We start from the raw sequence: 23,823 nt of genomic DNA on the forward strand, positions 1-23,823 counted from the left end.
ACCAATTAAATATTGCGTTTTATTAAAAAAAAACTAAAATAAATAATGTGTTAGATTGCACCAATTGTACAAATAAAAATGAATGTTGACACACAGGAGTCGACTTCTAATTTTTGTTGGGTCAAATGCAACATTCGGGGAAATGTCACGTTTCACATATGTTTCCATTGTCTTGTTATTTAGGGAGAATTAAGAGTTCACAGCATTTTAAGAGGAATCTCTCTGTATTGAAGTTGACCTGTTTTTAATCAAACCAATAATTTGACCTGTTTTACTCCACTGATAAAACCAAATTTAAAAATACGTAAGATTGTGGTGCGTTATAATGCTAACATTTCTTAAATTGCTAACTTGTTAACTAATCAACGCATTATATTAAAAATGTCAACACGATCACATTAAAATGTCAACATATATCTGTGTTGACATGTAAATAAACTATGTTGACATTTAAATACTCTCTCCGTCCCGCACTACTCGCACCTTTCCTTTTGGGCACGGAGATTAAGGAATGAGTGATAGACAAAGTCAACAATTACGGCTGTAGGTATAAATTGTTACTAAAAATGGAAAGAGTGCAAATAACTTAGGACGCCCATAAATGAAATAAGTGCAAGTAGTGTGGGATGGAGGGAGTATTAATGTCGACACAATGTATTAAAATATCAACTTAAGTTTATGTTGACATTTCATTATCATATTGTTGACATTTTTAATACACTACGTTGATGAGTTAGCAAGTTAGCAACTTAAGAAAAGTTAGCAACGGATCCACCCTACGAAGATTTGACCTTTTTGTTATTAAACCTAATTATAAATTACTCCAACCGTCCTATTTTAAATATATTCAGACATAAAATCGAAAATAGATAAATTAATTTCAATTAATAAAATAAGAAAGAGACCGCGGCCAAAAGCAACCATGATTCTGTGAAGGGAGTTTGGCCAATAATATGCAACTCAGTTACTTCGAGAAAACCATTGAGAAGAACACCATTTTCCATTACAAAAAAACAGAAAGAATTCATATCGATGACGCATATGTTATTGGACAATCGATTAATGCAATATGATAAATCACTTATGGGAGTATAAAAATAATTAAGTTGGTGCCATGAAATTTTCGGCCTGAATTTAAAATGGAAGCCATTAATTTCATTTTCACTGTTAATAATTTTGATTTTAAATTCTTTCAATTTTACAATTTAAATCCTACTCTATAATTAACATAAATATTTTGAATTTTAATACAAGTAGTTTCTAAAATCGAACCCCTCTAAAACACATTAGAATATTAGTATTAGTATTTTTTTATTTTACGTAATAATTAATTATATACAGGTATTATGAAGGAGAAAGAAAAAAGTCATGACTTTCACCGACGATAAAAAAAAACATAAGTAGAAGACTCTCATACAATTGTATGACTTTGACATATGAATTCTTGGAGTTGACTATTACAAACTTACACCGCATGTTTCCATATAACTATTTCGTAATTTTATAACAAATAAACTTGCAGAGAAAGAATACGTGTTGTATGTGAAATAAAATTTCAACAAACATAAATAAAACACTTCATTTTAAATTAAATATAAATTGATGCTGTTTTTCAAAATAATTTGTTAGCACATCGTTTTGGTCAATTAAAATTAAAACAGTGGCACGTCAAAATGGCAATATGAAATGATGGTGACATAATGATTTGTAACAAACTTTGGTCCTCTCAATTTATTCTATTTATACATACCCTTTAAACTAAGTAAACGAACATAGACGATCACGTAGTTACAAATTTGAATATTGCGCGTATCTCTATATGGCTAAATATATACATTATAAACTTCTACTATTTGGGAAGAAAACAACAATATACATCGTTTTCTAGAAAAATTAACCACCTTTTCTTCATTCATCTTATCCAAGAAGCTAAATTTATAAAGAAAATAGATTTAAAATATATTAGCTGCCTTGTAGCGTGATGCGCCTAGTCTCTTTTAATTCAACCTAACTCAAATTATTTCCCACACTCATATTGGAATGTATTTAGTTACTATATGAAGTCGAAAACAGTGATGTAATAATTTGTTCATCGGATCGAATCGCGTCAAAGTTAAACCATTCTTGATTTCTCAATACATTTAAACCAAATTAGGGCATACACAACGGGCACCCGCGGCCATGTGCTGTCAACGTGGAGCGTTTTGGCAGTTCACGTAAGAAAAGACAAAAGCACCTTGTTGAGCCAAAGATTCAACCTAAGCCTAACTTTTGAGACATCTTTTTCACACATACGATTGATTTACAGAATATATCAAAGAAATGTGCGAAAGAAGGCTTTCTAACAAAGCAAGCATAAGTGAGTCAATAGGACGGTATATATTAATACTCACTCCGTCTCCAAACAATAGTCTCATTTTTTTTCCAATTTTGCCCGTTCCACAAATTAGTCACTTCCATTTCATGCAAGTTTTTCTCTCCTATAACGTGGGTCTCACCTAATTCTCTATTATAACACTATAATCACTCTTTGTATAGTTCTCGTACTTTATCAATTTTGCATTAAAACTCGTTCGTTCCTAAAGTCTCAGATAGAAGAAGTATAAATCATTGTTGAAGTTTGCCATATTGGCTCTCCAAGAAAATTTCAATAATGGACTCGGAACAAAATTGAGCGTATGATGATAAAGCGGTGGAAACACTTCTTTTTTCTTCCATATTTTGGACCTTGCTGTTTTTGTGTAAAAAGAGAAACTTCGCATGCATGTTCAATGTCCAATATTCTCTAATCCTCCAAAACTCAAATATGTGGAGTATATAATTTGACTGAAAAATACTAACATAAAAGGTAACCCCATGCACCTTCCTTTTGACATTCAAAATATGAGCAACCACACCTATAGTGGTCAACTCTTCATCCAAACAAAGAAGCAAGTATTAATTCATTTTACCCCTAAACCAAGTTTCCATTGCTTCCAAGGCTTGCATGGCGTTAACTTAACCACACAATTACACAAACCCCCACGCCATAATAGTATATTCATTATTTCCATAACAAGACAAAATTACTCTCCAAAAACCTAATTAATCAAACTAAACTTTCACTAAGTGTACAAAAACAGAGTAATTAAAGTGTTTAGACAAAAGCCGAGATTCTCGTGCTAGAAATCCTACACATAGTTACTTTTAACCAAACTAAATAGGGACTCCCTCCCTCGGTTCCGCGGCAGTGGAAATATTTCTTTTCGACACGCGATTCCAAAAGAATTGTGTGAAGTGAGTTAATTGAAAAAGAATAATAAAGTAGGAAATGAAAAAATGTAGAGCGATGAATAGAGAATAAAATAAGAAAGAGTAAAATAAGTAAGAAAATTTGTGTTAACTTTTACTAAAAAAGATAAATGACTTCACTAGCATGGAACGTACCAAATGACAAAATGACTTGCTGCTATGGATCGGAGCAGTAAGAAAGTGGTCATGGGGTCCATTTGTAATAAATAATAAAAGCGAGGGCACCATGACAAATTAGGGGTCCATAAATAGCGATTGGGTTACAATTTAATCATTTCTGCTTTTTACGAATTATGCTATTTCTGTGATTCGTTCATATTTCAGTTGGGCACAGAAATAGCAAGAAATAAAAAATTCCTGTAGATTTTCGCATATTTTTCGGCAGTATTGCTCTTTCTTTTTGGAGCTACTTCTTTTCATGAAAACCTACTGATCTCGGAGCTTCCATTAATGTTTAATTATTATTTTTTTCGCATAATAATCCTGCAGTAGTAAAAGTATAGTATGTTTAGCTCAGAGGCAATCTCGAGAGATATGAGCAGGAACAGCAGCAGCTTTCTCAATGAGGGCAATTTGAAGAGCAGAGATTCCGATTTGTTTGTGAATCAAGCTCAGATTCAGCCGCAGGGGCTAGCGCGTTACCGATCGGCGCCGAGCTCGTTCCTCGCCGCGCTTTTGGATTCGACTACTGAAAACAGCAGCAGCGGCGATGATGAATCGGAAGCTCTGCTGTCGGCGCTCATGGATGCGCCGCGTGATCTGAATCAGAAGACCGGTCATTATCATATGAAGCAGGAGGTTGGGGCCGAATCGGAGCCCCGACCCGTGGAGATGGGTTATGAGAGCCCCGGAATCGTCGGATCTTATTCTGTGGGAATGGAGAATCAGGCTAATTTGAGAATGAATAATGGATCCAATCTCGTTAGACAGAGCAGCTCTCCTGCTGGATTCTTCAATGGTATTTTTCTTGCTGATTTTGATTTTTCTGTGTATGTCTTGTTGGACTGAGTTGCGGAATCGTATTCAATTTTTTATGGATAATGAAATTGTGTTGACTTTTAGCCTATTTTTGGATTCGGAATGTGAGGTGATAATTTGGGGAATTTGGAATGAGAAGTAATTTTCATAGAAAATAATTTTAACATATTGTTTCATTATGTTTATTTTCTGGTATGGATTATCTCTATTTGGACTTTTAGTGAGCAATGTCCCCAATTCTAGGTGAATAAGATAGGAAATGAATAAATCTTAAGCTTATGATGTTAAAACATTTTGTCAGGATATAGCATGATGAGAGAGGCGGAGAACTACAGAGTCCAGAACCATTCAAAATCCAGTTCATCATCGTCATCATCAGCAGCAGTTGGTATGAGCAGTCACATGAACTTCACATCCTCGAGGTTCATGCCTAGCATACCTGAGAACGTGAACGAAAGCATTGCCACGCGTAACACTGAAAACGGCCACTTGGGAAGCGCTAATGCCAGAGAATTCGAAGCCCTCTTCCCTCAGGACTCGTGGAATCATGACACTCCTTTCAATCCCTTGAAAAGAAAGATGTTTTCCAATTTCAATGGATTGGAAAACCAGGTATATATGAATTGAAACTCTGTCTTGTTCCCTTAAGCTAGCTTAGTAATTGTGTTTGGCCGTTGCTGATATTGATCCGTTTGATCAGAACGGAGAAGCAAGAAGAAACCCGGGCTTAGTTCACCATATGAGCCTGCCTAAAACTGCTTCTGAAATGGCTGAATTGGATAAGTTTCTGCAAGTTCAACCCGACACCACTCCATGCCAGATTAGGGCGAAAAGAGGCTGCGCCACTCATCCAAGAAGTATAGCAGAGAGGGTAAAACTTCTTGTCCTGATTCATTCTCTTGTTTTCGCAATCATATACTCATACGAATCGCTAACTACTCTTTAGGTGAGACGCACCAAAATTAGTGAAAAGATGAAGAAGCTTCAAGATCTTTTCCCAAATATGGACAAGGTAAGTAACATTTTTGTCTGAATGTAGAAACAGAACATCCATGTTTCAAATCTTGTGTGATTTTGCTAAGGTGGATTGTTTTTTTGACAGCAAACAAGCACAGCTGATATGTTGGATTTGGCAGTTAAATACATTAAAGACCTTCAAGGTCAAGTAGAGGTAATTAAACCAGTCCCTTTCAGTAGTCAAGATTCACATGAACTCCAACCAACCTCATTATTTTCTCTCCTTTCTTTTGCAGACCCTCACGGAGACGAGGGCTAAGTGCGTTTGCTCGAAAATACCTCAACTAACAACAACTCCCAGATCGTAGTATATAAGCTAGCTACCACTCGCCTTCTAAGTCGAGGCTGTCATGTAGTATGCGTGCTCGTGGAGCGCCTTTAGTTGTCGATGATGGTAGCCAACAATGCGGATGTTAATCTGTAGTGTATGGTGATATTAATGATTATATATGTAGGTTTATTTTATGAATAATCTGTGTTTATATATGTAAGGTGCTTAGAGTTTTAAGACTATAGTTTTTGATATTCTGTGATTGTATTTTAGTTGGGATATAATAATGGAATTAGTTAGGAGTGATTTCAGCAGATCCAGAAAGCAGAATAATATGGAATTTGTGACGTGCGAATGCATTGAGATATATATGGGATATTATTAATTATTGTGTATGAGATTGGAAGATGATGGTATAGAATACAGAATTGGATTCAGTAATAATTGTGATATTTTATGGAAAGTTCCCTTTAAGATTCTTTCGTCTTGGCTAATCTAATCCTGCACCAACATATGTTTCTCTTATTGACAGTAATTATTAGTAATTCATGTCAAAATATTTGATGATTGTTTTATTTGAATTGAACTACTGGATATCAAGATAGTACACTTATGGTGGTGTTCAGTTTTCAAAATAAAATAATATTAAAATATAATCTAGATTTGAATTGTAAGATTAATTTTTGTTATTAAAAACAATATTGTTCATTTAAATAAAATATTTGTTGATTTTAAACGCATTGAATATGCTTTTAACATAAAATATGAAAATGTTAGTATGATCCCATAGCAACTTTTCAAAATACGGAGTATAAAATATTAGTTTAATAGTGAATATATTTTTGAAAAAAAAGAAAAGAAAAAGGCATTATTAAGTGCGCGGTGGAAGTCAATAAAATAGTCTTGTTCAAACATTTTCAATCTTCCCACCATCTTCCTTTTTCTTCGTTCTTGTGCTATAAACAATCGATCGTATATCTGTAACCGCGTTGCTAGATTTGTACAAATCCACCTAATACTTGTTTATACGCATCACCAATTACTTCTGCAAATCCGTGTTGCTTCTGTTTAATTTGATCGGTCGATCGGGCGTTGGGATTGTCGCAAGCGATGTCGAATTTGTACGGAGGCGCTTTCGGCGGCAACAAAGTCGACTACGTCTTCAAAACCGTGTTGATCGGCGATTCCGCGGTGGGGAAATCGCAGCTGCTAGCTCGGTTTTCGAGGAATGAGTTCAGTATGGACTCCAAGTCCACGATCGGAGTTGAATTCCAGACGAGGACGGTTGAGATCGATCACAAATCTGTCAAGGCGCAGATTTGGGACACGGCCGGTCAGGAAAGGTAACTATGTTCTCTCTCTCGGCTTATTTTCTTCGAGATTATCAAGTCGCAGGGTTTCTATTTGTATGCTGATGTGAATTCCTCCGTTGATTTTGGATCGTCTACTCTTTTTTTCAGAATAACCTAATAACTTATGGAATATAGTTAAACAATAGGCTTCTAAGTAAGTTTGTTGCTTTCACTTTGAGGATAAGACGAAATCATTCATGGAAAATGCAGGATAATTGGATCATGACTGGAAATTAGTACTGAATTTTGTTATCAGTGGAATTTAGCTGTTTGAGCTCTCTTAAGAAGTAATTGCATCGAATTATCTTGCTGGAAGCGATTGTTAGTTCTGTTTAATTTAAAGCTTGAGAAGTTCTTGCTTTCTTTCTATTAACTGAACCGTTGAGAGTACTCCTATGTTTCAAGAACTGTTCTGTGATTACGCGAAACTATTAACGAAACGTACTATCAGCTGTTTGTATTAGAACAATGTAGCAGCGGGATCACATATTACCTCTTGAGTTATGGAATTACCATTTACTACATCCTATTGAAACATTTCTTCTATACATTTTTAGTTTATAGAATTGTTAGATACGTACATCCTATTCAACTTTGGAATGTTGTCAAGTCTTTCTCTACCCTGCCTTGTACATAATAAAAATTTAGCCGAATGCAAACGTTTTTTCCCTCCACACATGGATACAAGTAGAGAAACGAGAATAAACTATAACTCCCTCGTGAAAAAAGTAAAAGATCTCTAGAAGAAAATAATCCTGCTTGTTCACTGACCACTGTGCAATGCTATCACCACTCTTGTAGGGTGTAGGCCCTTTATCTATCCACTGTGAATTTCTTTGCTACACGTCTTCTTTGATTTGATGTTTTGTGAAACTAAGCATAAGCAAGAATAAATCATTTGAAGATCGGTTTACGAATTAACCTCTTGTAAAGTTTATATGTTGGACTAAATCAGATAAGTAAAAACCTGGCAACATGCATAGAATTTGAGGTTGCTTTGGTACGTGCTTGCATCCTCTCTCTGTATTGATTACAAATTTATTTAATTTTTACTCTAGGCAACTAAGGCAAGTGCATTTATTCTTATATTATTTCTGTATGAAATCTTCCCTGTTACTTTTCGTGATTTGTTATAAATATTTTATACTCTGTTACTTTTCGTTAGAATGCTGCTGCATTAATCTGCCACCTCTAAAGCAGTTTTGTGTTTATTAATGGTTCTTAATGTTGACCATTTTCAAGTTAAAAAAATCAAACTTTGAATCGACAAATAGGCCCTGTTGTCCATTAAGTGAGTGTAGATAGCAGGTTTATATGGTTTGTGCTCCTCAGAAAAGTGATTAACTGTGCTCCTCAGATACCTTGTAAAAGTTGAAAGAGTAATTTATAAGAACATATTTCATTTTTTTCACAAGGAAGAAATATTGTTTTCATGGTTTTTTATCTCAAACATTATATAAATGTCTTCATTTTTCCTGCTTCAACTTGTGTTTCCTTTTTCTATTCATGCATGAGAGGACGTTCCAGTTTTATACTATATTCCAGTTTGCTGATTCTTTCACTCTGATTTCGAAACTCAATGACTTCAGATATAGGGCGGTGACCAGTGCATATTACAGAGGGGCAGTGGGGGCAATGCTTGTTTATGATATCACCAAGCGTCAATCATTTGATCATATGGCTAGGTGGCTGGAGGAACTGCGGGGCAATGCTGACAAGAATATTGTCATTATGCTTGTAGGAAACAAATCCGACCTGGAAGCACATCGAGAAGTATCAACTGAAGATGCTAAAGAGTTTGCCCAGATGGAGAACCTGTACTTTATGGAAACATCAGCACTTGAGGCAACAAATGTTGAACAAGCTTTCCTAACTGTCCTGACTGAAATTTATCGTGTTGTAAGCAAGAAATCACTCGTTGCTAACGAAGCAGAATCAGGAGGAAAAGAAGCACTTCTTCAGGGGACCAAGATTGTCCTTCCTGGGAAGGAAACTACGCCTGCTGCAAGCAACTTTAGCTGTTGTAGAACATCATAGTCTAATCTTCCATTTTGGAGTTTTTGAGTAACAAAGCTGTACGTTACGCTATCTTCCTCGTGAATTATATTTCATCCTGTTTTATTGATAAATGACTGTTTCCTTTCATTAATTGAGATTCTGAATTCATGTAGCTACTAACTATCACCAACATTTCATGTGACATTTCTTTTATATCCGTTTCCACTGATACAATTAATATCCTACCATAACGCTAAATTCCATGCTTTAGATTTAAGCTAACATTGTATGTTTCAGCAAAATATGATCGAATAATTAGCCCCGTTGCAGGTGAAAATGCTAGTGGCATCATCGTACGGGTAGCTATAAGCTGTGGGGCACACTTTCTTGAAAACCTCTGAATAATGACTGGGCTTGCAAACCTGTGGATTGTTGTAGGCCCCTGTGCAGCAGAACTGAGGCTGACCGAAAGCCAAGCAAGCACTCTTACAAGCCACCGTGTCTCCACCACCATTGACCCTCACCTGCAATTGCTCCGGACATTGCAGGTTCAAGTTGGAGCTGCACTCCACGGCTGAACAGTTACCCGATCCACCAGACGGGATAATGGATATGGGCATGTTGAAACCATCGACAAGGCTGACGTCATAAAAGTCTTCCGGGCTGTCTAAAGTGAACTCCGCCAGGGAAGCCGGGGGCTTCCCGCCAGTGCCACTGCATTGCAGGAGGCCACCACAGTCGCCTGTGGCGCAGTTCCCCTGCTTGCCCGATAGGTCGAATGTGCAGCCACTGCGGGCCCAGAATAGGCCCGACCACCCGAAGGGTGCTACAACACTGGCTTTCTCATTTGGTTTGAGCTGCAGGCCGCCGTTTATGAGTAGAGCATGGCCAGCTCCTGACAAGGCTCCGGGCCATATGATTTCTTTACACCTGTTTTGCAACGTAAAGACGGCAGCTTTGGATCCTGAAATTCTGAGTATTTGTTAGTTGGAATATTGTTGATAGCTGTGGAAAGGGAAAACTACCTGTGAATAATTGGAGAAGTGAGCCAAGAAAAAGAAGCCATGATGCCATTGTGATGAACACAGTTGTACATTACAATGAAAATTCACACATATATATACAAGTATAAATTATAATAGTTGGTGTTTGCTTTCAGTTGATAGTTATATATTTAATGGTGTGTGCTCTTGATGTGTTGCATAATCTTTTCCGGAACGTTTATGATGATGATACATGCGTTTCTTATTTTTACAAGAACTAGTCTATCTATGTTTCTGAAAATTAAGAAAGAAACTGTGATTAATCATTACAACTCACAACAATAATATGATGATGCGTTGGTGGAAGAATAACATTTTTCACTTTGAGTCATCACGACATTGATAAAGAATCATCACTGTTCTTCTTTCGAATAAAATAAACATTAACACCTAAACTAACATATTAGTAGATTGATTTAGGTATTCCCTTAGTTAATTACTCAATGTCTCAAAACATTCCTTACTCATTCTTAGTAGTTGGTTTTTGTGTGAAATGGAAGAAAAACAAAGGCAGTTAAACAAGTCTAGTTTCGATGGATTTACTCTGTCTTCCCGTTTAATTTAATAAATTCAAGAATTCCCATTTCAATGGACAAGGCATGATGCATGTGAATTCTATCATCAACACATTAAATAATTTAATTGCGTAAAGAAATGACGTTTCTCTTGTAGCCACCAATTCATTTTTTCAAGTAATCAATGACACAACACTCTCACAACCATATGGGACATAAATCGAACCACAATCTCCAGCTTTAAACTACGATGCCTCTTCTTTACTTCCTTTGAGATTGATAACTGCGAGCTCCAGTTCTACAAACTCTCCACCACACATAGGGGGGTATTTGCAGGCTAGCGGTGAGTCCGCGAAATGACTTAGCTGTTTCAAAACTGCATCTGATGCTATGTGCCCGAAGAGCTAGGTCATCAAAGAAGACACGTGTTAGCAAGTCACTTCGGTTAAAGGTTATGCAGATAAGCTACAAACAGAAATCATGAAAACATCGGTATAGCATCAACTCACTGTTGAGGAGACTCTCCAAAGGCTGCGGTTTTGCTCTGAAGCCAACTTCATAGCTTCAATGGTGCGATCAGTCACAACAACTTCATGCATGCCGGCTATGCATTCTCCACCAGTTAGCCATTCTATCTGCATATCCATAAATCCATTAGAAGATTACAATAAAGTTTATAGGAAATGATATAAAGTTATCAAGTTATCATATCTGTATGATGGAGCGAAAGATAGCCATGCTTATCTTTTAGCAATGACCAAAATGCAAATGACAAAAGGTAATTCTCCACAACATTACAATCTATAGGTATTTATCTTCAGACATGGCAATGCATGGAAATCACCTGCTTTCCTGTTTGAATGAGAAGACATCCCACAGGAACTTTTACCTCCATTTTTTGCCCATTTCTCAGCCAAATATTTAGTCCTGGGAACCTACTCCTCCCGTGAATAGTGAGAAAGTTGAGGTCATTATGATACCCAGCAAATACAGTGCCGATGTGGCCATGACGTCTTAGATTGCTTCCTGTTGGAGCAAGTAGGTGTGGTCCCTGGAAATGAAAAGCGATAATTTTACCAACACTGTTTGAGGTAATGAAACAACACAAGAAGTATGGATTTGGGTCATTACATAGCAAAGATACCCACACCCTACATTTCAGTGGATATTCAGTGAAAGTCATGCATTTGTCATGAATGTGTTCAAGAAAGTAATGGGATTAAGAAGAGCAAACCTGAATCATAAGAGAAGTGAAGGCATCTTTCTGCAGGCCAAATCCAACTGCTGCCATTTCAGCAACAACCTAACAATGAATGTCGTGACATGAAAGAAAAGGTGAGTGTACTAGCCATACAAAACAAGAACAGGAAATCTGACACTCACCTCTATAGCAGAGACCATTTTGGACCCCCATGAATCCATGGTGTCTTTCCACACAGGAAATCCCTCGGGTATGACAGGCTCAGAGTTAAGTTCCTACAAAGAAAAATACACCAGTATAAGAACCATGCCAACGACAGTTATAGAACATCTTTATGAGATTGACCTTAAAGCGGGTACTTGATGGCCGTGAACCAATCCTCCACATATACCGCCACTTAGGGTCAGGTCCAGGGGGAGTGGAGGGCTGAGACTCTACTGGCATTGATTTTAGCTTCTCTTGCATTTCTCCATCCACTAAACTACGGGGTACTTCAACTCCTTCAGGTGTTACTCCAACCTGAGTAAACATAACAGCAACATCGAGATTACAATTGAGTTTGAGTGATAGAGAGAATCAAATGAGTGAACCTTGCAGGGAGGCACTACATACAAGAATGCTTGAAGATATAGCCATTATCAACTACGTAAGACCCTCGGTGTCTAGATTTAACTGAGAATGGAATTGGGAGAGGTAGAACATAAGCTCAATAATCTAGCTCTTCCTCAACTCATTCAACTTCAGCAAGGGGAAAACAATTTTTTTCAGGTTCACTAAAAGCTCATAGAAGCTTACTAACACGTTAAGCAAATAAGCCTATGACCCAAAGTGACACGTGTACCAGCACTATTTGATAATAAATCTACATATTTTTCTTGTTTTCCAACTCTTTCAGGCTTGAATATCCAGTAGCACGACAGCTGTCATATGGTCAAAATATGGTCAAAAAATGAAAAACAAAACCAGCTTCCATAAAGTAATCTTCACTATGTAGAAATGATTCTACAGATTAGAACATGCTTATGCCATAGACTAGTACTAGGAAAAATCTGTTTACTTGTAGTCACATTTTGAACAAATTTCCATTGTTATCTGAAGATGTATGTTTATGCAAACCTGACTAACACTAGTTACATTAGGAGAGAATTACTGGTGTTTTGCTATATTATGGAAGAGTCGATTTGATTCTGCTTGGACAAGAGCAAAGTGAACATGCAAGTTTGGACTTACACAACCAAATTGAGACGTCAGAATTACTTTAAACCCAAACCTATGAGTATCTTGTTGGAAAAACAAATCATAAATGGCCGCCCTCATTTATTACGGTAGAAGTTCCTAGACAACCGCCCATATTCATTGTGTGTTTAGTCCCTAGTTTGATGTAGTTCCAATGTACATTTAATTGTTGTACACCAAGGGACTCAAATCTCCCTATAAATACTAGGGAGATGAGCATTTCAAATATATAAGAAAAAACCATATAAAACATATATCTTCCTACTCTCAATATGCCTTACCATCTTATCTATACCTCTCTCGATTACCATCTTTAAGATGGTATCAGAGCAGGGAATTTCAATTTGGGGACTCAGAGCAATGTCATCATAGTCCCATACCCTTCTCGCCCTTTCCTTCATTATCCCTGCAATAACAAAACCAAAACCAAAGATGTCAGATTCTGACACAGAAAATACTAAACCAATCCCAACAGAAACCATGGCAGATTTTGCGGCACAATTTGCCGAATTCATGAAATTCATGAATAAAACAGGAAACAAGTCCGAAAGCTCCACAAAACAGCCGCAACCGCAACTGGAGTCATTAGGAGAGATCAACCTGAAAACCAAACTCAATGGGGATAATTATCCCCTTTGGACCAATTTGATGGAGAGAGCAATAGGGGGAAAGGGGCTGACGTCTCACATCTCTGGAGGTTCAGACCCCCCTCCATCCGACGACCCCGGCTACTCGAAATGGCAGCAACGGGATCACTGCTGTTTCAATTGGATTATCAGCAATCTCGAAACCAGCCTTATAAACGAAGTATCCCAATACAAGACAGCCAAAGATTTGTGGGAAGGTCTGGCTATCACATATGGGAGTGGAGCAGATCCATTCCAAGTTCATGACCTACACAGACAAGCCATGTCAATGAAGCAAGGAGAGATGACTTTGGAAGCCCTTTGGAATAAATTCCAAGATCTATGGATTTCAATTGATGCCAGAGACCCCAACCCCATGGACAGCCCCAAAAGCATCGACAAATACAACAAACACATTCAACGGCATAGATTATATCAATTCGTTTGGGCCCTAGATGAATGGTACGATAAGATCAGACGAGAAATTCTAAATCAGGATCCCTTACCAACCGTCCGAAAAGCTTACGGAATGGTGAGAAGAGAAGCGGTCAATGACAAGGTGCTCAAACAAGAAGCTGTCCAATCTGACCAATCGGGAATTGCCACCGGACTTGGAGCGTTCAACCGGAGCCGACCATTCCATCCACCGGCAACCAAATTCAGCACGAATCGAAAGACAGAAGAAGATAAGAGCAAGTTAACTTGCTCACACTGTGGAGGAAAACGTCACACTCAGGAGACGTGTTTTCATCTCCACGGGTACCCCGATTTGTGGCAAGAGACGAAACATACACGGAGTGGGAAACGCGGCGGAGGCAGTAGCGGTGGAAGGGCAGCAGCGGCGGTTGCGGGCGGTGACAGAGTCACCTACGCCGACGGAGCGACGGGCAGCGTCTGCAACAACTCCATGCCGCCACCTCCTCCACCTCCACACCTCCTCAACGGCGGCGGCGGAACCAGCGAAAACCCCATCTGCAGCACACCTCGTTCACTCAACACAGCCAAAGTGTCGATTGCTACCACCAAAAATTAGACACAAGGTAAAAACGAGGGTTCGACGGAGAGGGAGAGCAGAGTGTGTAACCGGGGCTCCGGTCGAAGCAGCCGCCTCAGATGAGGCGGCTAGAGTTAAGGCGGAAACCACAAGAAGGCGTCTAGGGCTGAATCGAAGAGGGGGGGTAGACATCACCAAACCGAACCGGCCCGGCTGAACCGGCCCGGAACCGTCACCGGCGGTTCCGAACCGGAACCGGAACCGTCGGCGGCGGTTCCGAACCGTGACCGGAACCGGCGGTTCCGACGGGCCGGTTCAGGTTCATGAAATTTGCGAACCGTAACCGGCGGTTCCGAACCGCCGGTTTTCACCGGAACCGGCGGTTCGCCGGTTCCGACACCTTTTCAGGCTACCACCGGCCTAGACGTAGCCTTTTCAGAAACCGGGTCAGAAACTGCCGGTTTTTGTCAGAAAACCGTTGACGAAACCGGCGGTTTCTGACCAAAAACCGGCGGTTCAACGAGTAAACCGGCGGTTCCGGCGGTAAACCGGCAGTTCCGCCGGATTTCAAAAATTTGAAATTTTTTCTTTTTTTTTTCTTTTTTTAATCACATTTTTCCCCTATAAATACCCCCTCATCTTCATTTTCTACTTACCCCATTCTTGTGTTGATAAGAATTTCTCTCTCAATCTCAATTTCTCTATTCTCCATCCTCTTTCTCTCAAGATGGAACTCTACATATGACACTCGAAGAAAATAAGGTACACAAAGTTTACTTTAGACGTTTCTACTAGATGGAACTCTACATATGACATGTTGCAATCTACAATGGAGCATATAGACTATTTAGTTGATTTTTATAGAACTTACCCTGTTGATGATTTATATCTAACATCTTCTTGTTGGGAACAAAGCCTGAGTTTATTTAAATTATTCAAAAATTTTCGAAGTGCAACTATGGAGTTATCGGGTGTGTATTATTGCACATCCGTTCGTGTTTTAGAACATTGCATGATCATATCACTTGGTTTTAAAACTGCAATGAAAAATTCCGCAAACAATCTTGAGCTTATGTGTGTTTTATATTACATGGTTGAAAAATGGCTCAAGTATTTCAATGAGATCCCAACAGTTTTTTTGCTTGCCAAAGTTTTGGATCCAAAGTGGAAACTAGTTGGTACTTTCAAAATTTTAGAATTTTATTACAACAGTTTAGCTTCTATTGATCTTGAACCACTCCGAGCTTTGCAAACTGACGACGACGACAACTACATAAACCTTGCCCAAACATTCCAAATAAACCTCCCCCACCTCCCAAGCCTCCAAAGAAATTTTGAGTTCGACTTGCGGTCTCTCTTTCACGATTACGAAGTCAAGTACAACACTACCCACCAAGTTCGACCTAGACCCCCCCCGTCAAACACAGAACTTTGGCTTCTTCCAAGTTGATGACCCCGACACCCAATCCCAATTGGCGGACCTATACGCCTTCAGCAGCGGAGGAAGGACGGCACATTCGGTAAGTGAGTTAGATTTATATTTAGACTCACACTTTTCATTCAATGAGGAAGAAGGAGGTCCCGTTCCCCAACAAATCGACGTCCTAGATTGGTGGTCTTCACACGAGAAAGATTTTCCCATCCTTGCTTCAATGGCCAAGGAGATCTTTTCGGTTCCGGCTTCCACTGTCGCCGTCGAGTCCGCCTTTAGTGTTGGAGGCAACGTCTTGGACGACCGAAGAAGTAGGCTCACCGGACAAAACATGGAAGCCACCATGTTACTTGATGATTGGTGCTCCGCCGAAATTAGAGACCAAGAACCGGATTGGGACAAACTAGTAGTACAACCCGACCAAGACTACTTCCCCGACGAAGAAGAGTAGGCGCCAATACTTCCGATCAAGCCAAATAGGTAAGCAAGGTAAGAGAACTACGTGGACTTTGATTCCAAAATGCAATTGAGCATTGAGGATACGTAGGCATCTCAACTTATATTTCAACTTAAATTTTAAATTTAAGTTTAAATTTATGTTGAGCTCAAGTCCTTTTCCTTTATTTCTTTTTTCTCCCCTTTATTTCGAATATGTAATTTTGTAAATTGTAATGAAGACTTTAAGTCTTTTGTAATTTATAATTTTGAAGTTGTAATTTCTAATTTTTATGTTGTAATTTGTAAATTTTAACTTGTAATTTGTAATTTTAAAGTTGTAATTTGTAATTTTGAAGTTGTAATTTGTATCAATAAAATTACATTTGTACATCGCTTCATTCTAATGTTATTTACGCAAGTTTTTTTACATTTTAAACTTGAATTACAATTTACAAAATGCAAAAAAAAAAAAAAAAAATCAAAACGAACCGCCGAACCGGCCGAACCGGCTCGGAACCGGCCCGGAACCGGCCAATCACCGGCGGTTCCACGGTTCACTTGAACCGGCGGTTCCACGGTTCACGAACCGGAACCGCCACACCTTGGCCGGGCCGGTTCAGGTTCATCAATTTATTGAACCGGAACCGGCGGTTCCGAACCGTGAACCGCCGGTTCCGGAACCGTGGTGACGTCTAAGGGGGGGGATATTTTACCTCTTTTCCTTTTTTGCACAAAAGCCCCCCCAGTCCGGTCCTATACCGAAACAAACCCCACCCAAAAAATGCCTCCCACAATAACCCCCAGTCAAACCCTTTATCTCACAATAAGCCCCAATTGACCAAGAAATTGTAAAATACACCCAAATCTGTCCCAAATTCCAGAACGGCACCTCAGACTTTTGAAAAATCCGAAAAAACACCCCTAAATCTCAATTTCGAAATGGGGTAGCCGAGCAAAAAAACCGATACATCCTTGAGATCACCCGTGCTCTCCTAATCGAGTCCAACGTTCCTAAATCTTTTTGGCCGGAAGCTATCGCAACAACCGTTTACCTCCTCAACCGTCTTCCCACAGGAATCCTAAACTTCAAAACCCCCCTAGAGGTCTTCTCTTCCCACCACTCGACACCTTCATCACTCCAACTTGAACCCAAAATTTTCGGTTGCTCAGTTTTTGCTCACATACCCAAACATGATAGAGACAAATTCTCACCATGTGCAGTAAAATGTGTCTTCTTGGGTTATGGGAAGAATCAGAAAGGGTATAGATGTTATGATCCGTCAACAGATCGCATGTACGTAACTATGAACTGTGACTTTGTGGAAAGTGAGTACTTCTATAGCCAGTCTAGTGGTCAGGGGGAGAGTGAGAATCCAAATAGTGACGCACTAAATTGGCTACCTCTGTGGGGAGAAACCATTCAGGGGGAGGATGTTCAGGAGGAAAACAACCAAACTACCCTACCAGACCAAAACCCTGTCATTAACACCAGTCCAACAGAGGAAGCTAGCAGTACCACCGGGCAATCCAATTCACAAGAACATAACATACCGCTTCAGGACACTGCCAAGCTATCTGACCAGTACTTGAATCCTGAGGTAGAATCTCTTGATCACACTATTGGTACCCTACTTGAAAACACTGACAGTGACATGGAAAATAGAAGTGATGCAAATGAGCCACCGACAGAACAAGAGACAGGGCACGACAGATTTCCCCAAAGAAGTACAAGGGGCATCCCTCCTCGAAGATACTCGCCAAACTGGAAAGGGCGGAAAGCTAGGTACAGTGTTGCCAATCTCACACAAGGGCACCTTACCAAAATGGCTAGGGCATTCGAAGCTGCACTTTATGAAGAAGAAGAAATTCCGCAGTCCTTCGATCAGGCAATAAAACACAAACACTGGAGGGAAGCCATGAAGAAGGAGATTGATGCCTTGATAAAAAATGAAACATGGGAAAAATGTACTCTACCTCCGGGAAAGAAACCAGTAGGATGTCACTGGATCTTCACCATAAAAAGACGTGCAGATGGTTCAATCGAGAGATACAAGGCAAGATTGGTTGCTAAGGGATATACTCAGGTATATGGAGTAGACTACGACGAAACTTTTTCCCCTGTGGCCAAACTGAATACAGTAAGAACACTTCTATCTGTAGCTGCATGTAAGGAATGGTCATTATACCAGTTTGATGTTACAAATGCCTTTCTTCATGGAGAACTGGAGAAAAATAAAGAAGTCTACATGGAAGTTCCCCCAGGTTTTTGTGAAGAATTTGGAAAAGGACAGGTGTGCAGACTGAGAAAGACTCTTTATGGGTTGAAGCAATCCCCCAGAGTATGGTTCGGAAGATTTTGCCAAGCAATGTTCAAACATGGCTTCAAACAAAGTCATTCAGATCACACACTATTCCTAAAAAGGAGGAACGGAAAGATGACGTGTCTAATAATCTATGTTGACGACATGATCATAACCGGAGATGATATTGAGGAAATCCAAAACCTAAGGGAGAATCTGTTCAGGGATTTTGAAATGAAGGACTTGGGAGCTTTAAAGTACTTCCTAGGAATTGAAGTGTTGAGATCCAAGCACGGAATATTCCTAAGACAGAAGAAGTATGTTCTTGACATGTTAGCAGAAACAGGCCTAATGGACTGCAAACCTGCTGAAACACCAATGGTACCCAACCATGGATTGAAGATTGTGGATGGAGCTAAGCCTACAAACCGTGAAAGGTATCAACGGTTAGTAGGTAAACTTATCTATCTGTCTCATACTAGACCCGACATCACATATGCAGTTGGAGTTGTCAGTCAATTCATGCATCAGCCTCAGGAAGACTATATGGATGCTGTCATGAGAATTGTGAGATATTTAAAGGGAACAGTCGGCTATGGGGTATTCTTAGAAAAAAAGGATGACTTGGAAATTGATGGATATACCGATGCAGATTGGGCAAGCAATCCAGTCGATAGAAAATCTACTGGAGGATATTTTACCTTTGTTGGGGGAAACCTGGTCACTTGGAGAAGCAAGAAGCAAAAAGTTGTAGCATTATCAAGTGCAGAAGCAGAATTTCGTGGGATCAGAAGTGGTCTGATGGAGATACTTTGGCTTAGGAGGTTGTTAACAGAGATCGGCTTCCCTCCTTCACGGAAAAGTCAACTTTTCTGTGACAATAAAGCAGCAATCAGCATTTCAGAGAATCCAGTACAACATGACAGAACGAAACACGTTGAGGTTGATCGTCACTTCATCAAGGAAAAAATTGAAAGCGGCATTATCGAATTTCCATTCGTCCGATCTGAGGAACAACTTGCAGACATGCTAACCAAGGCATTGAGTCCTAAAGTCTTCAAAGAATTTCTGGGCAAGTTGAGTATCGGAGACACCGTTGCTCAACTTGAGGGGGAGTGTTGGAAAAACAAATCATAAATGGCCGCCCTCATTTATTACGGTAGAAGTTCCTAGACAACCGCCCATATTCATTGTGTGTTTAGTCCCTAGTTTGATGTAGTTCCAATGTACATTTAATTGTTGTACACCAAGGGACTCAAATCTCCCTATAAATACTAGGGAGATCAGCATTTCAAATATATAAGAAAAAACCATACAAAACATATATCTTCCTACTCTCAATATGCCTTACCATCTTATCTATACCTCTCTCGATTACCATCTTTAAGATATCTAATTCCAATTATCAACACCAAATTCGAAATCAGTCAGAGTAAAATACACCACAACTGAATTGAAAACTAAATGACCTGGTAATGGAGGTGCGGACGCTCCTGCAGGCCCTTGAAATCATCGGGCATTTCGAAATACTTCTCCATCATGTCGAGAAACCTATCATTGTCTGCGGCGGAATATCGCGGATCCTTCACAAGCAGAGCTCCCGTCTCCTTTAGGGTTCGGCTGACCTCAGAGCACAGACTCTTCAGATTCAAATCGGGCTCCTGATCACCCGCTGTCTGAGAATTCCTGGAGAATTCCAAGTAGGGCGCCAGATCGATCACCGGAATCTGCATAGCTGGGTTTTAGAGAGAGAAAGGGAATGATCTTTGGATTGAAAATGGCGATGGCGCGAAATTTGTTCACTTCTCTTTTCTCCTTTTTTAGCATTCTTTTCCGCTTTTGAAAATAAATTGTGATTAATAATTAGCGATTTCTGATTGGTCATAGCGCAGATTCGTAACTTGCGTCAAGATATGAATTTGCCATTTCCTACTACCATTTATGATAATGACTATATTAAATTATACTACTTAATTTGTGGTTTGAACAATCCTACTTACTACAATTTTTTTTATTAAATTATAATTTTTAAAATTTTCATAATTATCGAATAATGATACAAGTGTGATAATAATGTTGCCATCCTCCTAATTAAATTAGAGGATTTTTCGAAATCCCTCAAGAATAGGCTAGGGTTCGAAATTCATGTAGTACAAGTTTTGAATAGTTTGTTCGATTTTGATGGAATAATTACGAAAGATTGTAATTTTATGGAGATACTTCATTTTTAAATAGATTGATCAAAAGACAGAGAAAATTTACGATTTAAATAAGAAGTGTCCCTAATTATTATTTCTTATGTCTATAATTAAAATTTCATTTTAATTCGGTGTGGGTTTTAAAAATGTAAAAAAAAAAGGTTGATGACAAGATTTTGTGGAAGGTGAGTTATATATTTTTAATTGGCTTTATGTAGATGCTTTGAATGGAAAAATAAGACATTATTTTATAGACGAATGGAGTAGTATATATTTCAAATTTTTATTTTTAAACCTAGTTTTAAAAAAATATATAATAACACTATACTTTTGCATACTTATCCTATTAATCATGGAGTAGTCTAATAACACAATACTTTTGCATACTTATCCTATTATCCACAATTATTGGAGGTAAATGTAGAAAATTTGCCAATTTGTATGGTGATAGGCGTATATTGAGAACACTTATTTAGTTATTTGGAAACCTGAAATAATCTATGATTATTGCTTGAAACTCACTTGAAAGGTAAAAAAAACACATTGATGATTAAAATCAAATAAAAAAATTTATATTACTAGTACTGTGAAATTCAAAATAGAAAACCAGTTTGGTAGTAGAATACTTTTTTTAAATAAAACATTTGTTAGATGCTTCCAAGTAACAAATTCATGCAAGTGCTTGCTTGCAGGCACTAAACTGTTACGTCCATGTCCATCTCATCTAATCCATATCTCGCAATATATATTAAAATGGTATAAATAATTATACTAAGGATTAATGTATTCTTCTAGTGGTCATTTAATTAGTAGAATGGGATAAATTCGAATATTCAAATGTATAGATAATCATATAAAATTACATTTATTGTAAGAGTAGCAATCACAAAATATACAAATTTCAAATCGTAAGTTTTATAGTCGAATAATATTAATTCTTCATAGACGGCATGGAGTAATAGTAGAATTATACACATCCAAAATTTTAGGGTTCCTAATTTTAGCGAAGAAATATTCTATACAGTGTTCTTTGATTTGATTTTTAATTATTGGCACGCTAACATGGTTCAAGTATGTATAGTTATGCTGCTTATGCCACAATTAGCAAGTTAGCAACAACTCAGTTATATTTGGATTAAAAGTCAAATAAAAAGGTAAAAGTAATTACCTGCATAATCTTTTTCTTGTGCAACTAAAGTTTAGTAATAATTTAAATAGTAGTAGTATAATTTATATTTTAGAGCTTAAATTGAAACTGACAATGCCACATGGCCAAATATAACAATTTTATGGGACCAGTACCATTATCTGTATGCTTAAGTATTTAAAAACAAAGTAGAAAAGAAAAGTTAGCATTACAGACCGATCATCATGTTATGTAACATGATACCACATGTGATGCCACTAATAACATACCAATAAAAATAATAGAACGCTTTAATATTTCTGCAAAACTTATAACTACTCATCAATATTAGTAGACATAATTATATAAATTAATATCTTGTGTCGACCAATTATTTGGCAGAACAAAATTAACCAGTCTAATAAAGTATCTAATTGTGTGATATAATGCAAAATAAACGAACAACACAGCATGCATGAATCCAATTTTAATGGAATTCGGATTATTAATCAATATATTTAGAGCTTACAGCACATGCCTTTGTTCTTCCCCACACCGTCAATGGCGCTGCTCTAATCTCCTCGCTCCCTCCTTCCTCATATAAACACTTGACTACTGGTGCAGCAGATATTCAAATTGACTTAAAATTACTTACAATGATGAGCAGATTGTTGGTGATTTGCAGCATTATGCTGGTGGTTACTTCGATGCACGCAAATGCAAGCCAATCCACCGATCTCGCGGCTGTGTCGTCGATCAGAGATGCGATGAGCGGCTCGATCGCCACCGCATGGACAGGTACGGACTGCTGCACGTGGCCGGGGATCGTCTGCCACCCGGAGACGCTACGAGTAACCGACATCGTCCTCCGCGCCGGCGACTCTCCGAGCTCCGATCTACAGAGCGAGAAGCTAGATCTGACCGTCGATTGGACCGGCCTCATCTCCGACTCCCTCTGCCAGCTCGATCAGCTCAACACGCTCATCGTCACCGACTGGAACCGGATCTCCGGCGGTATTCCGTCCTGCATCACCTCGCTCTCCCGCCTCCGCATCCTCGACCTCTCCGGAAACAAAATCTCCGGCGAGATCCCCGCCGACATCGGGAAGCTGAGCCAGCTCGTGGTGCTGAATCTCGCGGATAACGAGATCACAGGCTCGATTCCCCCTTCCGTCGCCGGCCTCAGCAATCTGAAGCTTCTCGATCTCAGCAACAACAAGCTCTCCGGCGAGATTCCGTCGGAGTTCGGGAAAATGAGTATGCTTAGCCGCGCGATACTGAGCGGGAACGAGCTAAGCGGTTCGATTCCAGACTCGTGCGCCGGTCTATCCAGGATGGCAGATCTGGATCTGTCGGTGAACCAGATATCCGGTTCGATTCCGGATTGGATCGGGGCGATGCCGGTTCTGTCGTGCCTGAATCTGAACTCGAATCAGCTTTCCGGTGAGATTCCGGCGAGTTTGTTCGGAAACAAGGGTTTGAGTCACGTGGATTTAAGCCGGAATTCGCTGGAAGGGACGGTGCCGGATAGTTTTAGCGCGGAAAATTACTATTTAAGTTTGAATTTGTCGTATAATAAGCTGAGTGGTGAAATTCCCAAGTCCATGCAGTCGGTTAAGTATATGGGAGCATTGGATTTGGAGGGCAACAATTTTGATGCCTAGGCTAGGCCCCACCTCATCTCCTTCAACGAATGTATCATCTCATGTTTTCATTTTTCTTCTATTTATATTTTAAATTGTTGTGCGAATTTACATTTTAATTTTGCTTGGTTAAACCATTCAAATCTTATTTCTGAAAGTTTGTA

The 23,823-nt window shown here is 38.9% G+C and overlaps 5 protein-coding genes across 11 annotated transcripts; 3 read left to right on the forward strand and 2 right to left on the reverse strand.

The window, feature by feature from the left end:
* Positions 1 to 3,585: 3,585 nt before the first annotated feature.
* LOC121777900 (transcription factor bHLH130-like) lies at positions 3,586 to 5,952 on the forward strand. Its single transcript, XM_042175235.1, has 6 exons — positions 3,586 to 4,249; positions 4,571 to 4,881; positions 4,970 to 5,140; positions 5,216 to 5,281; positions 5,372 to 5,440; positions 5,523 to 5,952. Exons 1-6 carry the CDS (start codon positions 3,796 to 3,798, stop codon positions 5,592 to 5,594), a joined length of 1,143 nt encoding a protein of 380 aa, XP_042031169.1. The 5' UTR covers positions 3,586 to 3,795; the 3' UTR covers positions 5,595 to 5,952.
* A 513-nt stretch (positions 5,953 to 6,465) lies between these two features.
* On the forward strand, positions 6,466 to 9,379 carry LOC121777181 (ras-related protein RABA4c-like). 2 transcript variants are annotated; one of them, XM_042174354.1, is made up of 3 exons: positions 6,466 to 6,900; positions 8,499 to 8,984; positions 9,238 to 9,379. In XM_042174354.1, the coding sequence occupies exons 1-2, from the start codon at positions 6,668 to 6,670 to the stop codon at positions 8,944 to 8,946; spliced, it is 681 nt and encodes a 226-aa protein (XP_042030288.1). In that variant the 5' UTR covers positions 6,466 to 6,667; the 3' UTR covers positions 8,947 to 8,984; positions 9,238 to 9,379. The 2 variants fall into 2 exon arrangements, with proteins under 2 accessions (XP_042030288.1, XP_042030287.1); XM_042174353.1 differs by lacking the exon at positions 9,238 to 9,379 and having other exon boundaries at positions 8,499 to 9,058.
* LOC121777180 (thaumatin-like protein) lies at positions 9,007 to 10,184 on the reverse strand. The gene is made up of 2 exons (XM_042174352.1): positions 9,933 to 10,184; positions 9,007 to 9,871 (listed from the first exon to the last, which is right to left on the reverse strand). The coding sequence occupies exons 1-2, from the start codon at positions 9,979 to 9,981 to the stop codon at positions 9,201 to 9,203; spliced, it is 720 nt and encodes a 239-aa protein (XP_042030286.1). The 5' UTR covers positions 9,982 to 10,184; the 3' UTR covers positions 9,007 to 9,200.
* Positions 10,185 to 10,563: 379 nt separating this feature from the next.
* On the reverse strand, positions 10,564 to 20,515 carry LOC121777179. Of its 6 annotated transcripts, none has more exons than XM_042174351.1 (9): positions 20,162 to 20,295; positions 13,503 to 13,796; positions 13,184 to 13,308; positions 12,012 to 12,185; positions 11,849 to 11,941; positions 11,700 to 11,768; positions 11,310 to 11,516; positions 10,975 to 11,100; positions 10,564 to 10,869 (listed from the first exon to the last, which is right to left on the reverse strand). In XM_042174351.1, exons 3-9 carry the CDS (start codon positions 13,301 to 13,303, stop codon positions 10,711 to 10,713), a joined length of 948 nt encoding a protein of 315 aa, XP_042030285.1. In that variant the 5' UTR covers positions 13,304 to 13,308; positions 13,503 to 13,796; positions 20,162 to 20,295; the 3' UTR covers positions 10,564 to 10,710. The 6 variants fall into 6 exon arrangements, with proteins under 6 accessions (XP_042030285.1, XP_042030284.1, XP_042030283.1 ...); XM_042174350.1 differs by lacking the exon at positions 13,503 to 13,796 and adding an exon at positions 19,394 to 19,564 and having other exon boundaries at positions 20,162 to 20,280; XM_042174349.1 differs by lacking the exon at positions 13,503 to 13,796.
* Positions 20,516 to 22,280: 1,765 nt separating this feature from the next.
* On the forward strand, positions 22,281 to 23,793 carry LOC121776254 (DNA damage-repair/toleration protein DRT100-like). Its single transcript, XM_042173415.1, has one exon. The coding sequence runs from the start codon at positions 22,673 to 22,675 to the stop codon at positions 23,678 to 23,680; it is 1,008 nt and encodes a 335-aa protein (XP_042029349.1). The 5' UTR covers positions 22,281 to 22,672; the 3' UTR covers positions 23,681 to 23,793.
* The last annotated feature ends 30 nt before the right edge of the window (positions 23,794 to 23,823 follow it).

The sequence above is a fragment of the Salvia splendens genome, chromosome 18 (assembly GCF_004379255.2).
Source record: "Salvia splendens isolate huo1 chromosome 18, SspV2, whole genome shotgun sequence".
Taxonomy (NCBI): domain Eukaryota; kingdom Viridiplantae; phylum Streptophyta; class Magnoliopsida; order Lamiales; family Lamiaceae; genus Salvia; species Salvia splendens.